The sequence below is a fragment of the Excalfactoria chinensis genome, chromosome 4, assembly GCF_039878825.1.
Source record: "Excalfactoria chinensis isolate bCotChi1 chromosome 4, bCotChi1.hap2, whole genome shotgun sequence".
Taxonomy (NCBI): Eukaryota; Metazoa; Chordata; class Aves; order Galliformes; family Phasianidae; genus Excalfactoria; species Excalfactoria chinensis.
The window spans coordinates 19,322,071-19,336,988 of NC_092828.1; the positions used below are offsets into that span (position 1 = coordinate 19,322,071).

Here is a 14,918-nt window from a genome sequence, read left to right on the forward strand (position 1 = left end):
ATTTTTAAATTTTATGTTTAGTGTTTTTCATACTTATTTACAGGCTATTTTAACAATACAAAAGAATTCATTTAGATATTATTTTCATGATTGCTCTGTTTGTTTTTAATATAGTTGCTTTTACCTGCCTAGAAATTAATGCAGTAATTAATCTATCTATGAAATATGATTATCAAGTACAAAGCTAATTATTCAGCTCTTTAAATAGGAAAGCTGGTTGTATAAATCTGTCATTGTGTAATGCCTGTCCATGACTTTATTGTTTTAATCCAAGCATCATGATGGGAAGAAATAGATGAGCAATCTTTCAAGAAATAAAATAAGAGAAGTTCAAACAAATCTATTTTAAGAAACCTCAAGAGAAAAACAAACAAACAAACAAACAAAAAAGACACGACTTCTTTAAATTAACAGCATAGAACAATTATCTCATACTGTCCTTGTGCTCCTCTTTCCAAAGAGAACTATCGGATCAACAAGAAAGAGGTAAAAACATATTTCATTCTACTAAAGACTAAAGGCTGGGACTGTGAATTATTCTTAATTTGTCATTTTATGTAGCAGTACAGTTTTATAACTTCAGACATCTGAAGACTGTATTCAGTAGCCTGTATTAATAAAAGAATATGATGCAAGGAAGCTTAGGTTAGGCAGGAAGATCAAGGTGTAGACAAAGAGGAAAAATTACTTACTTGAAAAGCATTTTTTGTAAGATGTATACAAAATAGCATACCTTTTGTTACAAGCATAAATATATATCTCAGAAATACATCAAAGTATGACAATTCAGAAGACAGAATCAATATATCCAGAGCTACATTTCTAGAATTCAGTTATCTGTAGATCTTCATTCTTTACTACTCATCATCTTATATCTACTCATAGTGAGAAATTCATACCAAATGCTTCATATTTAAGTGTTCAGCTTTGCTCTACTTTAATAACAATAAAGATGAATAACGATGAACTTTTCAAATTGAGTACAGTTTAGCTAGTTTAGTAGTAAGCACAAATATGCCACAATAACTAAAATAATAATAATATATGTTGAAATTTCTTATAATAACAAAAAAATTAGGTAGTTACGTATTATAAAGTGCTGCATATAATGCCTAAGGTTTTATGATCAGAAGCACCTTCACACAAACAAAATAAACCAGGTAGCACTTCACCCTTTGGGAATGCTGACTTCAAATATTCTATTGAATGGTGATTGTATGAACTTTATGTCTCCTCAAAATTTGAGTCTCTATCACAACATTTTAATTACACAGAAATTAAGATTAGCAATATAGCTACTTATCTAGCTTACTTCATCATAAATTGTACTTTATATAAACCTATATATAAATAAATATGTATATAATTTCTGTTACTCAAACGTGGAATAATTTACTTGCAAAATTTCATTTTTTGTTTCCATTTCATCCTCATTTTTTTTCTATAAAAAATTAAGTACCCTCCAGCTTCATCTCATAAATGTCAACAGTTACTGTGGTATCAGAAAACTCTAAAGGAAAACTGATTTCTTGAAGGTAGGCACCAGGTAGGAATAACACAATTCCTCCTAGATGGATCTTCACCCAAACCAGTTACAATATACTTTAAGCCAGTAAGGAATGCTTCCCCTAGTTGAGAAGAAAGTAGCCTTCCTTGCACGTTTTGTCACACCATAGCCTTACTAAAATGCCAGTGTAGCCGCTTGCATTCCTTAGGGGCAGCCTTGGTACATGTGTAAGTGTTATTCTGTCACTCCTGGCTCTGCCCACTCTGTGTAAGAAGATATATTTTAAAATACAGGTATTTGTTTTATTCATCATTTTAGTGCTTATTTTGAGAACAGCATGAGTTTCAACAGGGCCAAGTGTCAGGTCCTGCATTTTGGTCACAACAACCCCAGGCAACCCTACAGGCTTGGGGAGGTGTGGCTGGAAAGCTCCCAGATGGAAAGGGACCTTGGTGTGCTGATGGACAGTCGGCTGAATATAAGCCAGCATTGTGCCCTGGTAGCCAAAAGGGCCAATGGCATCCTGGCTTGTATCAAGAATGGTGTGGTGAGCAGGACTAGGGAAGTCATCCTGCCCCTGTACTCAGCATTGGTGAGGCCTCACCTCGAGTACTGTGTCCAGTTTTGGGCACCTCAGCACAAGAAGGACATGGAGGTACCGGAGCAGGTCCAGAGAAGGGCAATGAGGCTTGTGAAGGGCTTGGAGAATCAGCCCTACGAGGAGAGGCTAAGGAAGCTGGGGCTATTTAGTCTGGGGAAAAGAAGGCTGAGGGGAGACCTTATTGCCGTCTTCCAGCACCTGAAATGTTCTTACAGTGAGAGTGGGGCAAGTCTCTTCTCACAAGTGACAAAGTGACAGGACAAGGGGAAATGGCCTCAAGTTGCGCCAGTGCAAGTTTAGGTTGGATATTAGAAAGAACTTCTTTACAGAAAGGGTGGTTAGCTACTGGAATAGGCTCCCCAGGGAGGTGGTTGAATTGCCATCCCTGGATGTGTTTAAGAGCCGTTTGGATGTGGTGCTCAGGGATATGATTTAGTGGAGGGTTTTTAGAGTTAGGGTACTGTTTAGGCTGCGGTTGGACTTGATGATCTTCAAGGTCTTCTCCAATCTGGGTAATTCTATGTTTCTATGATTCTATGAATTGTTAGAGACACTTTTTTTTTTTCTTTAAGCACCAATATAATAATCAGTTAATGAGCAGTTCTGCACAAAATGAAGGGGAAGAGCATGAGAGGAACCATGAAGAGTTCCTTTGGGATGCCAGTAAGAAAATCTTGACAACAAACTGAGTAATAAAATAAGTGTTTTGAAAAGGTAAAATAAAAAGAGAAATGTAGGAAGTAAAAAAAGTCCTACATTACTTCATGTACTATGAATCAAGCATTTGTACAACTTAGATGGACTCTGAATTTTCTCATAAATTTCTGTAGAGACTTGGTCAGTGGCAGGGTTCCTCTTTCCTCTTGTAACATGCTGCCATTTATTTTGGATAACAAAGAAAATCAGCTACATACTGACAGGCTGAAATTCTATTTGTCACAGTATACTGCTGCACATAATGCACCCCTGGAGGCACTCCAGCAAATTCACTTACAGTGACTAGTCATGCTAATGTAAGAGCTTCTACCGTCCCTCTCCTTAAGCCCCACAGAGCAGTTTCAGTTTGATCAAGATCATTGACTCCTCAAATACAATGTCTTCCACTAGACTTCCAAAACATCTGGACACTTAAAAAGTATGAGTTTTTTTCGTTCAAGCTGATGCAAGCCCAGGTTGCTAGTCATTTTGGAAATCTGCTTATGGTCTGATTCTTGTCTTTCCTTATGTAATGAGTAGTCATGTTTAACATGTCAACTTGTTCATTAGGTACCATTTTTTCCCTTGGATTCTTCATTAATATTACATTTACACTTCTGTGTGTGTTCTATTACTTAATATACAATATACTTCACAAATGTAATGTATAAAATGTAATTGTTGTCACTTGGTATCTCAAATTCTAGGCCTGATTTTCACTGTGATTTTGGCATAGCATATTAATATTTTTAGATGGGGCTTAAGATATACTTAGAGGAAAAGAAGATATTTTCCTGATTTAAATTTTCAATTTTAATTAGAAAATTTGATTTTATCACAAATGGAAATAAATTACTACTAAAAAAGTCAAAATTGGCCCAATTAGCAAGCAAGCATAGGAAGTTTTCAGTTTTATTATCGATTTAAATACATTCTATGTGTTTTTTCAGGAAATAAGTCCACAATCTTATTCTCTTGTGCAAAGTTTAAATATTTCTAAATATTTTAGCTTTTAATTAGCAGATATACAATTTTCTGTAAACATGTATTAGTTTGTAGTTATCTGTCATGCCATTCATTAAATATCTTGTAGAATAGAAATAAGTAGGGATCCATCTTATTTATCCAAGTTATTTATCTAACATGATATGATTCTATAATTATACAAATTTCTATTCTCATTTTAATCTCTGATTATAGACATAAAATAAGGTGAGAGTCTCAATTATTAGAACTGAGTAGGACTGAAAGACACTGGGATACTTGTAATGATTATCAGAAAGTTTTTTTTCTTCAGTGGTAAAACTTAATTTAAAAAGAAATAAGTGAAAAGACAAGATACAGCAGTGGAATAATTACATTTCCTGGAGGGTGATGGCTTATCATTAAGAGAATCTGTCTTGAAGTCTTTAGTGTCCCTGAAGCCTCTAAGAACAACTGAATCCTTCATCTTTTCACCTTGAAAATAAAATAAAATAAAATAAAATAATGAAAAAACTGAATTTTATGCAGCTTGACATACACTTCTTTCAAAAACTAACATTTGTGTTCTGTGATGTATCATGCCTTTCTCCCATCAACACTGATGTTATACAAGTAAAATCCGTTTTTTGTTTTGTTTTGTTTTGTTTGTTTGTTTAAGTGACATTTTATTGGCTACATATAATTGATGCACATTTGAAATTTTTTGAATGTCTCATGGGAAAATAATAATATAATAGGAGACAATTATTTTAACACTGGAAAGAATGATCGAATTTCAATGAGCAATATATCTGTTATCAAAAGATAAGTGAAACTTATTAACTTATAAATTGGAGAATTCTAAAAAGATATTTGAAAACAAAAGCTAATTAAAGCATTGTCAATGTTGAACTTGAAAACAGGAGGATTTTGACAAAAGTAGTGACAACTACTTTGATTTAAAAGACATATTTTTAAAACTTCCTTGAAAATAGTGTATAAGAATTTTCAGAACTTTATTTTGTACTCAAATGATGCAGTATGGTTCTTTACAAAAATAAAGATATAAAAGTAAAACTTTGCCCTGCATTTGTGAGTCATATTATGTCAATTGAGCTAAAATATTTTGGGTTAATCTCAAAAGAATCTAATCTAAAACAACCTAAAAAAAGGACACTGTAACTTTGTGAAGATTTAATAAGATGCTGACTGGTGTTGACACTTTATCAGTGTTTCTAAATTTCCTTACTTGCAATCAATTCTAGTTTGCTCTTTGCTTGTTTTCAATCAACATTTCTCCATGAATTTCCATTAATACTAAATACACATCTATAAATAAATAACTTATTAAGAAAAAATAACCCAGCCTTGCAGTCTGGGCCTTAAGAGTCACAGATACCTACAGGTATTTACATTTTTTTTCTTTTCATTTATTTTTTTATTGAAAACTGGATATGTTTATGGAAGCAAACTCAAATATTTGGTGACCTGATGATAGCTCAACATTTTAAACTGTTGAACTAACAAGCTTTTCCCACTGTTTTTGTTTGGAATTAATTCTTCTACAGAATTGGGTTGTAGACACTGTTTTCCAGACTTGAAAGTGGTTTTTCAGTTTCTTCTCATTAATATTTTGACCACTTTCCTAGGAATTGCTATTATAATGTGGAGCGTGAAGAAAGCAGTATACAGTTGTAATATATAATTTCTCTGGTGCCAGACAATTAAAAAAATAACTAAGTTATTAATAAGGAATGAATTTCTAAATGTAGATTTAAAAAACAGAAAGCAAATTAAAACTAAACACTGAGGAACCAGAATAGTTTTCAAAAGATATTCACTGCAGAATTTCTGACTGTTCCATGGGAACCTCAGCCAGGCATATATACATATGTACATATCCATATTTTCAAGTGGAATTATCTCTGTTATACAAAGAGATGTTCAAACCATTGTAGGAAAATGTTTATTTTCTTGTTCTGTTATACTAATAAAGATTTTCTACTTCAGTTCTTCAAAGATATACTATTTTTAGGACAAATTTATATATATGTATGTATTTAAATACCTGCCATGCCTGCAGCAGCCTTTAGACTCAAAGACAATAAGACCATTCGTATGAGTGGTTCTTTTATTGTACTGGGCTGAGACCAATCAGATTTCCAAATCCAAGTTCTAAAGACAGCATCCATGTGGTATTTTGGAATTTTTGTTTCAGTGACTAGTTTACTTTAAGCTGTCTGAAGAACATGGAATATATTCAGGTGGGACATTTACATTGTTCTGAAATGCTCTCAAGACAGCCAAGGTTTGAAGACACTAACTCTTTCTCTGGGAAAACTGAAAGAGTTGGAAGCTATGTAACAACAATAGGGACACTCTTTCCAATTATTCATGTGTTTTTGTTTTTTTTTTCTTTTAATTATTTCACAGACATGTCAAAGTGCAGCCGGTCTGAATAGTCTTCATTTTGATGTTGTGACAGGGTGAGAATTCTCTTCTTGTAAACAAAATTATTTATCTCACATTGCAAGTATTTATTGAAAACAAAAGCATAATAAACCAGAAAGTCATGATTCAATTAAAAGTCATTTCATTGTGTCACAGGAAACTCAGCTTCTTTTATTGCCATTGCTCTGTGCTTCAGTGACCCAAAGATTGAACTGGATTTGAATTCTCATACTTTTGGTTTTATTTCCTTACCTCCTTTATGATGTGTGGGTGGGAAACGCGTGCAATGCCTTTATACAGAACTCAGCATGGGAAATCTCATGGGTTAAAAATAAATAAATAAATAAATAAAAATAAAAAAAATTAAAAAAATTTAAAAAATAAATAATTAAATACAAATATTCTTTATAGATCTTTCACTATTCCAAAACAAAATGATGGAAAAAGATGAAAAAGATGGAACTGTTTGATCTTTAAATTCTTACAAGATATGTACAAAGAATACATGATTATAAAAAGTTTGAGCTGGAGTAACAGGCTGAAAAGGAATCAAATGTATATACAGAAAATTATATTTTGAACTTAAGTTCAAGTCTTAAGTCACAGTCCAAGCAGTTCAGGTCAGCTGGCTTACTTGAACAATTTAACCTTGTCTAGTAAAGTCAATAGGGTTTTTTCAGTTATTCTTTCTTGCAATTATCTGTTTTCCTCATTTATACAGTCTGTTCCCATGGTTGTTAAGCAATCATTAATTTTTTTCTTGAACTTCTTAAGTAAGAGTTTTGCCATAAAGAAGTCAGTGCACACACCTTTAATATCCAAAATAGCATCTTAAGGAGCATTTTATAAGCATTTTATTGCTTCAAAGTGCTTTTTTTGCTTTGAAAAATGTTCAAAGTGTTATGAAATGTGTTATGTTTAGTGAAAGCTCATGATGTAAGGTAGGCATATTTTATTATTTTGGGGTTTTTTTGCTTATTTTTCTGTGATTTTTCTAAAATACAAGACGCTACATTAAGAAATAGAACACTCCTAATGCAGTAGTTGAAATCCGGTGGCGCAGTGGTATAAGGTGCTGCTTGCAACACCAGAGGCCCGGGGTTCGAATCCCCCTGTGACGCAAGTGGCAGAAATGCTGCTCTGTGTCGTGGGTTAGCCTAAAATCTACCTGCACCCATGACAGGGGGGCAGTCGGCCCGCAGGCCGCTGGCCCAGAAGGAAAAGAAATTCAGGGAAAATGAAATAAATACAGCGGCAGCGATCTAAGGAGGCACACTTATTTACTAAATACTATATCAGAATACAGAATAACACAATATAATGCAATATAATTGGAATTAAGGCTAACAAATCAAGTAAAATAAGAGAGAGTGAGTCCCGAAACCGAAAGGCCTACTGTAACTCTAGGCGAAACGGCTGGAACGCTCCCACACGGCTCTCCCCCTGGCTGGCAGGATCCAAGAGAGCGAGTCCAGCACTGAAGTGAGATTATATAGTCCTGGTCATATGACTGACCGTGGTGCTCCCTGGGACATGTAGTCTTCTTTCTGTGAGCAGCAGATTCGTCAAAATTATCTGTGCTTAACATGATGTTATGATGTGGAATACTGATAGCAAAATTACAACATTGCAAAACCATGACATTCCACCCCTTATTCTACATCATTACATTATGCTTATTATACACACACACATATATATATAGTCGTGAGCAATCAGCAACCTTATTTTCTTAACAATTTATATCTATTTTCATGCAAATCCTTAGGCTGAAAATAAAACTTTATATCTTAACACCCTATTATTTACTAAGTCTGAGGAAATGGCAAAACTGCCGGAAAAGGAATATGACAGCGGTGAAAGGGAAAGGCAGCGCTAGTGGGGCGTCCCCCACATCAAGGTGCACCCATCCTTTCCCAACCACCACAAATTCCCTTTGAATTAAACTTCTTTCCACGTGTGCTCTACACATGCATGGCCAGTACATGATATAGAGCCCAGATGGAAAAACTTACTTATAGGATGCCTAGCTTACGTATACGGAAAATGTTTTTTTAACATTAATCCATCTATCTTAAGTCCTGCACCATAATTGGACATTCGTCATATATCTTTAAGGCTCTACTTATATATACAATAAATTATTGGCTGCACTCCCCCAGCATCAAATTCCCTTGTGGAACACATTGAACATCCCCATTTTTGTGCATCACCCACCAAGTACATCCAGGTCCCTGGGCAAAAACAGTACCTCGGAGAGGTTTTCCCTTTCCAGATGCTGGAAGGACCCAAACCGCTTTTCCTAACACGCTCTTTACGTGTACTACAGGAACCTTATCTCCTTCTACGGTACGTATGGAGCTGGATTGGTTGGGACCACCACGATTACCAGATCCTCGAGTGTTGACCAACCAGGTGGCTTCTGCTAAATGGTTTTCCCAATTTTTGTATGTTCCGCCGCCCATTGCTTTCAACATAGTTTTTAACAATCCATTGAATCGTTCAATTTTACCAGACGCCGGTGCATGATAGGGAATATGGTAAATCCACTCGATGCCATGATTTTTGGCCCAAGTATTTACAAGGGAATTTTTGAAATGAGTTCCATTATCTGATTCAATTCTTTCTGGAGTGCCATGCCGCCACAGGACTTGCTTTTCCAATCCTAATATGGTGCTTCGGGCGGTAGCATGGGGTACTGCGTATGTTTCAAGCCACCCAGTGGTCGCCTCGACCATGGTGAGTACATACCGTTTACCATTTCGGGATCGTGGCAAGGTGATATAATCAACCTGCCATGCCTCCCCATATTTATACTTTTGCCATCGCCCTTCCCCCCAAAAAGGTTTCATCCTTTTGGCTTGTTTAATTATAGCGCATGTTTCACAGTCATGAATGACTTGAGCAATAGCATCCATAGTTAAGTCCACCCCTCGGTCTCTGGCCCACTTATATGTTGCATCTCTTCCTTGATGACCCGACGTCTCATGGGCCCACCGAGCTAGGAATAATTCACCTTTGTTCTGCCAGTCCAAGTCTATCTGAGCCACCTCAATCTTGGCAGCTCGATCAACCTGATGGTTGTTTTGATGTTCTTCAGTGGCCTTACTTTTAGGCACATGCGCATCTACATGGCGCACTTTTACAACAATATTCCTTATTCGGGCAGCAATATCTTTCCACAGTTCAGCAGCCCAAACAGGTTTACCCTTTCGTTGCCAGTTGTCTTGTTCCCACTGCTGCAACCACCCCCATAAGGCATTTGCCACCATCCATGAGTCAGTATAAAGATGAAGCATCGGCCACCTCTCTCGTTCAGCCACTTCTAAGGCTAGCTGAACAGCCTTTACCTCTGCAAATTGGCTTGACTCTCCTTTACCTTCAGTGGCCTCTGCAACTTGTCGTGTGGGACTCCATACAGCAGCTTTCCATCTGCGATGTTTCCCTACAATACGACATGATCCGTCTGTGAATAGGGCAAATTTCTTTTCATTTTCTGGTAGCTCGTTGTATGGTGGGGCCTCTTTAGCACGTGACACCTCCTCTGCGGGCGATGTCGCAAACTTTTTACCCTCAGGCCAGTCCATGATCACCTCTAGGATTCCAGGACGGCTGAGTTTCCCCATCCGAGCTCGTTGTGTGATTAATGAAATCCACTTACTCCAAGTGGCATCAGTAGCATGATGGGTGGAGGGAACCTGTCCTTTAAACATCCAATTTATTACTGGCAAGCGAGGTGCTAGAAGGAGTTGTACTTCGGTACCAACTACTTCAGAAGCAGCCCGAACCCCCTCATACACGGCTAAGATCTCCTTCTCAGTTGGAGTGTAGCGCTCTTCAGATCCCTTATAGGCTCGACTCCAAAATCCTAGGGGTCGACCTCGGGTCTCTCCTGAGGCTCTCTGCCACAAACTCCAAGTGGGACCTTTTTCTCCAGCAGCAGTGTAGAGGATGTTCTTTACATCCTGTCCCGTCCGTACTGGCCCCAAGGCCACGGCACGGGCTATCTCTTGCTTTATCTGCTCGAAAGCTTGCTGCTGTTCAGGACCCCATGAGAAATTATTCTTCTTCCGTGTCACCTGATAGAGGGGGCTCACAATATGGCTGTAGTTTGGGACATGCATTCTCCAAAAACCCACTACTCCCAAGAAAGATTGGGTCTCTGTCTTGTTGGTGGGCGGAGACATAGCAATGATTTTGTCAATCACATCTGCCGGGATGTGACGACGCCCATCTTGCCATTTTATACCTAAGAATTGAATTTCTTGGGCAGGCCCCTTCACTTTGCTGCGCTTAATAGCAAAACCAGCTTGCAAAAGAATTTGGATTATTTGTTTTCCTTTCTTGAAAACTTCTGCTGCTGTATCACCCCACACGACAATATCATCAATATACTGCAAGTGCTCGGGAGCATTACCCTGCTCCAAAACAGCTTGGATCAAACCATGGCAAATGGTTGGGCTGTGTTTCCACCCCTGGGGTAGACGGTTCCAGGTGTACTGAACACCTCTCCAGGTAAAAGCAAACTGTGGCCTACATTCTGCAGCCAATGGGATGGAAAAGAAGGCATTAGCAATGTCAATGGTGGCATACCACTTGGCTTCTTTTGACTCCAGTTCATACTGGAGTTCTAGCATGTCTGGTACAGCAGCACTCAATGGTGGTGTGACTTCATTCAGACCGCGGTAATCCACCGTCAGCCTCCATTCTCCACTGGCTTTACGCACTGGCCATATGGGACTGTTAAAAGGCGAGTGAGTTTTGCTAATCACTCCCTGTTTTTCTAATTGACGAATTAACTTCTGAATGGGAAGTAATGAGTCCCTATTGGTGCGGTACTGCCGTCTGTGCACCACTTTGGTGGCAATTGGTACCTCTTGGTCTTTTACCTGGAGCAACCCCACAGCAGAAGGATCATCTGACAGATCAGGTAAAACTGACAGCTGCTTAACACCGTTTGTGTTAACAGCAGCTATCCCAAAGGCCCATCGATACCCCTTGGGATCCTTAAAATATCCCATCCTGAGGTAATCGATACCCAATATACATGGAGCCTCTGGACCAGTCACTATAGGGTGTTTTTGCCAGTCTTTACCAGTGAGGCTTATTTCGGCCTCCAGTACAGTCAATTCTTGGGAACCCCCAGTCACTCCATGGATATGTATTGATTGTGTCCCTTGGTGACTGGAGGGCATTAGGGTGCACTGTGCACCAGTGTCCACCAGGGCCTTATATTTCTGTGGTTGAGATGTGCCAGGCCACCTAATCCACACAGTCCAGTATACTCTATTATCCCTTTCCCCCCCCTGGCTGGGGGCAGGGCCCCTCTATTGGTTACCTCGGCGGCTTGCGGCAACTGGAGCCTTCCCCCTTCTGGAAGGGTCCGCCTTGATGACTGACTTGCGTTGTAATTCTTTCACTCGTGCCTGGAGTGCAGAAGTGGATGAATTACTCCACTTCTTTATATCCTCCCCTTGACTACGCAGGAAAAACAACAAGGCAAAACGTATGACCTTACTGTTGTCATTTGCTCCAACATGAAGACGTCTCTTTTTTATGGTTGAGATCTTCAATGGTACAGGATGGGAGGATCTTGCTTTGTTTAGTTTTCCCGATAGGCCATCGTGGGAATCCTGGTCCCCATCATCTGGTACCACCATGGATCCATCAACATCGGGCACGGTAGTCAATATATCTATAATATCATTCTGTGTGTCTTCCATTTTATCTAACCTTTTAATTACGGTTGAGATGCAAACTCCTATAGTATTTATAAATAACTCAATTCCATGAATTTTATCAATCAGTTCACTCACAGGGGGTTCCCTTGCCCCTGTGCCATATATTATTGCTAGTGCACTAGCATGCTCTTTTGGTGCAGTCCTTGTAAATGCACGCCACATAAGGCGTGAAACACGGACTGTCTCAGGATCATGTAATTGGTTGGGATCATCATGTCTGAAGTTAGGGCTGTATAGCATTTCCACCACAGCACGTTCTCTCAAATGTCGAATACCTGTCTCTATATCAGTCCATTTCTTTTCCTCAGGTGTCAGATCCTGTTTAAGGGGAAATCTTTCTTTTACTGCTAACAGCATCCTCGTCCAGAGGGTGTAGGACTCATCTTGGCATGTGCCAATACCTCTATCCACACGTGAGTCCCTGGAAACGCTACCCAGTTGGCGAGCTTCATTGCCATCGAGCCACACACTGTTGGCCCCATTGTCCCAACATCGAAGTAACCAAGCAGCTATAGATTCTTTTGGCTGGCGTGCATAGTCCTTTCTTAGATCCCGAATTTCACTCAGTTTTAAAGATCGATCAGTAAGAGTTGTGATTTTTTCCTCACCTTTTGCTCTTCCAGGAGTCCTTGGTGTTGATGGCGGCAACTGCATTGATGAGGACCCCCCATTTGAAGTTCTGGGGGCAAGAAATTCTTGCATAGAAAATCTAATTCTTGGCTCCTCCTCTCCTATTTCCTCTATTTCCTCCAGTTCACCCTCCCTTTCTTTTCTCTTTTCTTCTGCCTCCTCCTGCTCTTCTATCACCCTCTGCTCTTCTACCTCCTCTGGTTGTTCTAACTGAGTTGAAACTCGTTTCGTTTTTCGTCCTCTTACAGGGGCAACCAACATTGTATCTGGTGCCCCCTGTGGTTGATCAGGTTGGCTGATTTTAATGCCCTCCAATTTAACTTGGAGTCCATCTCTGAGGGCGTTCAGTTCAGATTCGAGGATGTCCCTCTCGGACTGGAGGGTATCATACATGGACTGGAGGGCACTTATGTCCTTCCGGAGGGAGTTACGATCGAACAGGATGGTACCGTACTCAGTCCGGAGGTTGTCGCGCTCGAACCGGAGGGTGATGTGCTCAGACTGGAGGGCATCTCGCTCGGATTGAAGAGCGTTATACTTTGAAAAGAGGGCGTTGTGCTCAGACTGGAGGGCGTCATACTCGGACCGGAGGGCGTCTCGCTCGGATCGGAGAGTATTACGCTCGGACTGGAGGGCGTTGTGCTCGAAATGGAGGGCATTGTGCTCGAACCGGAGGGCATTGTGCTCGGACCGGAAAGTGTCACATTCGGACTGGAGGGCGTCACGCTCAGACTGGAGAATGTTGAGTTTGGACTGGAGAGTGTCACGCTCGAACTGGAGAGTGTCGAGTTTGGACTGGGGAGTGTTACGCTCGGACTGGAGGGTGTCTCGCTCAGACCGGAGGGCGTCACGTTCGGACTGGAGGGCGTCACGCTCAGACTGGAGGGCGTCACGCTCGGACTGGAGGGCGTCACGCTCGGACTGGAGAGTGTCACGCTCGGACTGGAGGGCGTCACGCTCAGACTGGAGAGTGTCACGCTCAGACTGGAGGGTATCTCGCTCGGACTGGAGGGTGTCACGCTCGGACTGGAGGGTGTCACGCTCGGACCGGAGGGCGTCACGTTCGGACTGGAGAGTATTGAGTTTGGATTGCAGGGAGCCTTTCTCATTTCGGAGAGCCTCTCCCTCATACCAATATGTGTCTCTTTGATGTAAGAGATTTCTTCCCTTGACTCTGAGACTCTCATTCTCACACCAGAGTGCCTCTCGTTGTCGTAGGAGGTTATTTCTCTCAGCTAGGAGACTCTCCTTCTCAGTCCAGAGGCTCTTCTGCTTGGCCTGGAAACTCTCTCGCTCCTTTCGTGCTGTCTCCCTGAGACTCCTTCTCTCAGCCCTTAGACTCTCTTTCTCAGCTTCCCAAACTTTTTCCCTCTCTGCCTTTTCAGCTCTGAGACTCTCTCTCTCAGTTTCCAAAACTTCTTCCCTCTCTGGAATGGTATTGAATAAGGCCCGATAAGCATTAGCCAGGCCAAAAATCATTTGTGCCTCCTGAGATCTGCCTGAGCCACAACATTCCTGTCTCAAATATGCAATCAAACTTTCGGGATTCTTCAAGTGTTCAGGAGTAAAGCTCCATGACACTGAAGATGTCTTTCCCTTAAAAATCTCTCCAAAACCTCTCCACACTCCCTGCCATTCAGTATTCTCTGGTTTTGGGGAAGATTTCCTCAGAATGTAATAAATCCAGATACTGATAAGTAAAAGAATCAACAGCAGGTTCAGGGAGATTGACACGAGAAACTCAATTGACAATGTGGTCAACTGGGCTTTCAAAAACTGCATAAAAGATTCAAAAAAGGAACGAGGAGCATGCTCGAAAACCACAATTTCTGTAATATTAGTTGCTCCTTCTGGAGCTTCTGGAGCTGTATGCAGGTACCAAGTAAGCATTTCCATAAATGTTTTCAATCGATTGTATATGCCTATAGCCCCATAGATAAAAGTGGCGAGCTTAATTATGGCCCAATAGGTTTGGATCATTACAAAGGAAGAACCAATAGCATGCAATCCTTTGTAAAATAATTTAATTAGAGGCCACATTTTTATTTATTTATTTATTTATTTTCTTCAAGAGTGGGGAAAAAAAAGTAGAGCTCAAGTTTACAAAATAGAGCTTAAGGTTTACAAAATATACCGGGCTGTTGGCAGTCTGCCTGGATTTCAAGACCTCAAAGTATGTAAACTATTCCGGGGTATTGGCGGTCCGCCCGGACTTTCAAGGTCAAGCTCCCAGGTGCAGAAACGTAAACTTAGATAACTCCTTAACGAGAAAAAAACTGTAAAAACTCTGCAGCTCTGTAAGAAGCTAAAAGAACAGCAGAAAAAAAAA

At 40.0% G+C, this 14,918-nt stretch overlaps 1 protein-coding gene across 1 annotated transcript in view; it reads right to left on the bottom strand.

The window, feature by feature from the left end:
- LOC140251115 (uncharacterized) overlaps positions 1 to 14,918 on the bottom strand; it is a 266,990-nt gene that overhangs the window by 225,071 nt on the left and 27,001 nt on the right. The window contains exon 3 of the mRNA XM_072334414.1: positions 11,481 to 13,489. Within this exon, the coding sequence (XP_072190515.1) occupies positions 11,546 to 13,489 (1,944 nt within the window). The 3' untranslated portion in view covers positions 11,481 to 11,545. The remainder of the gene's footprint in view (positions 1 to 11,480; positions 13,490 to 14,918) is intronic.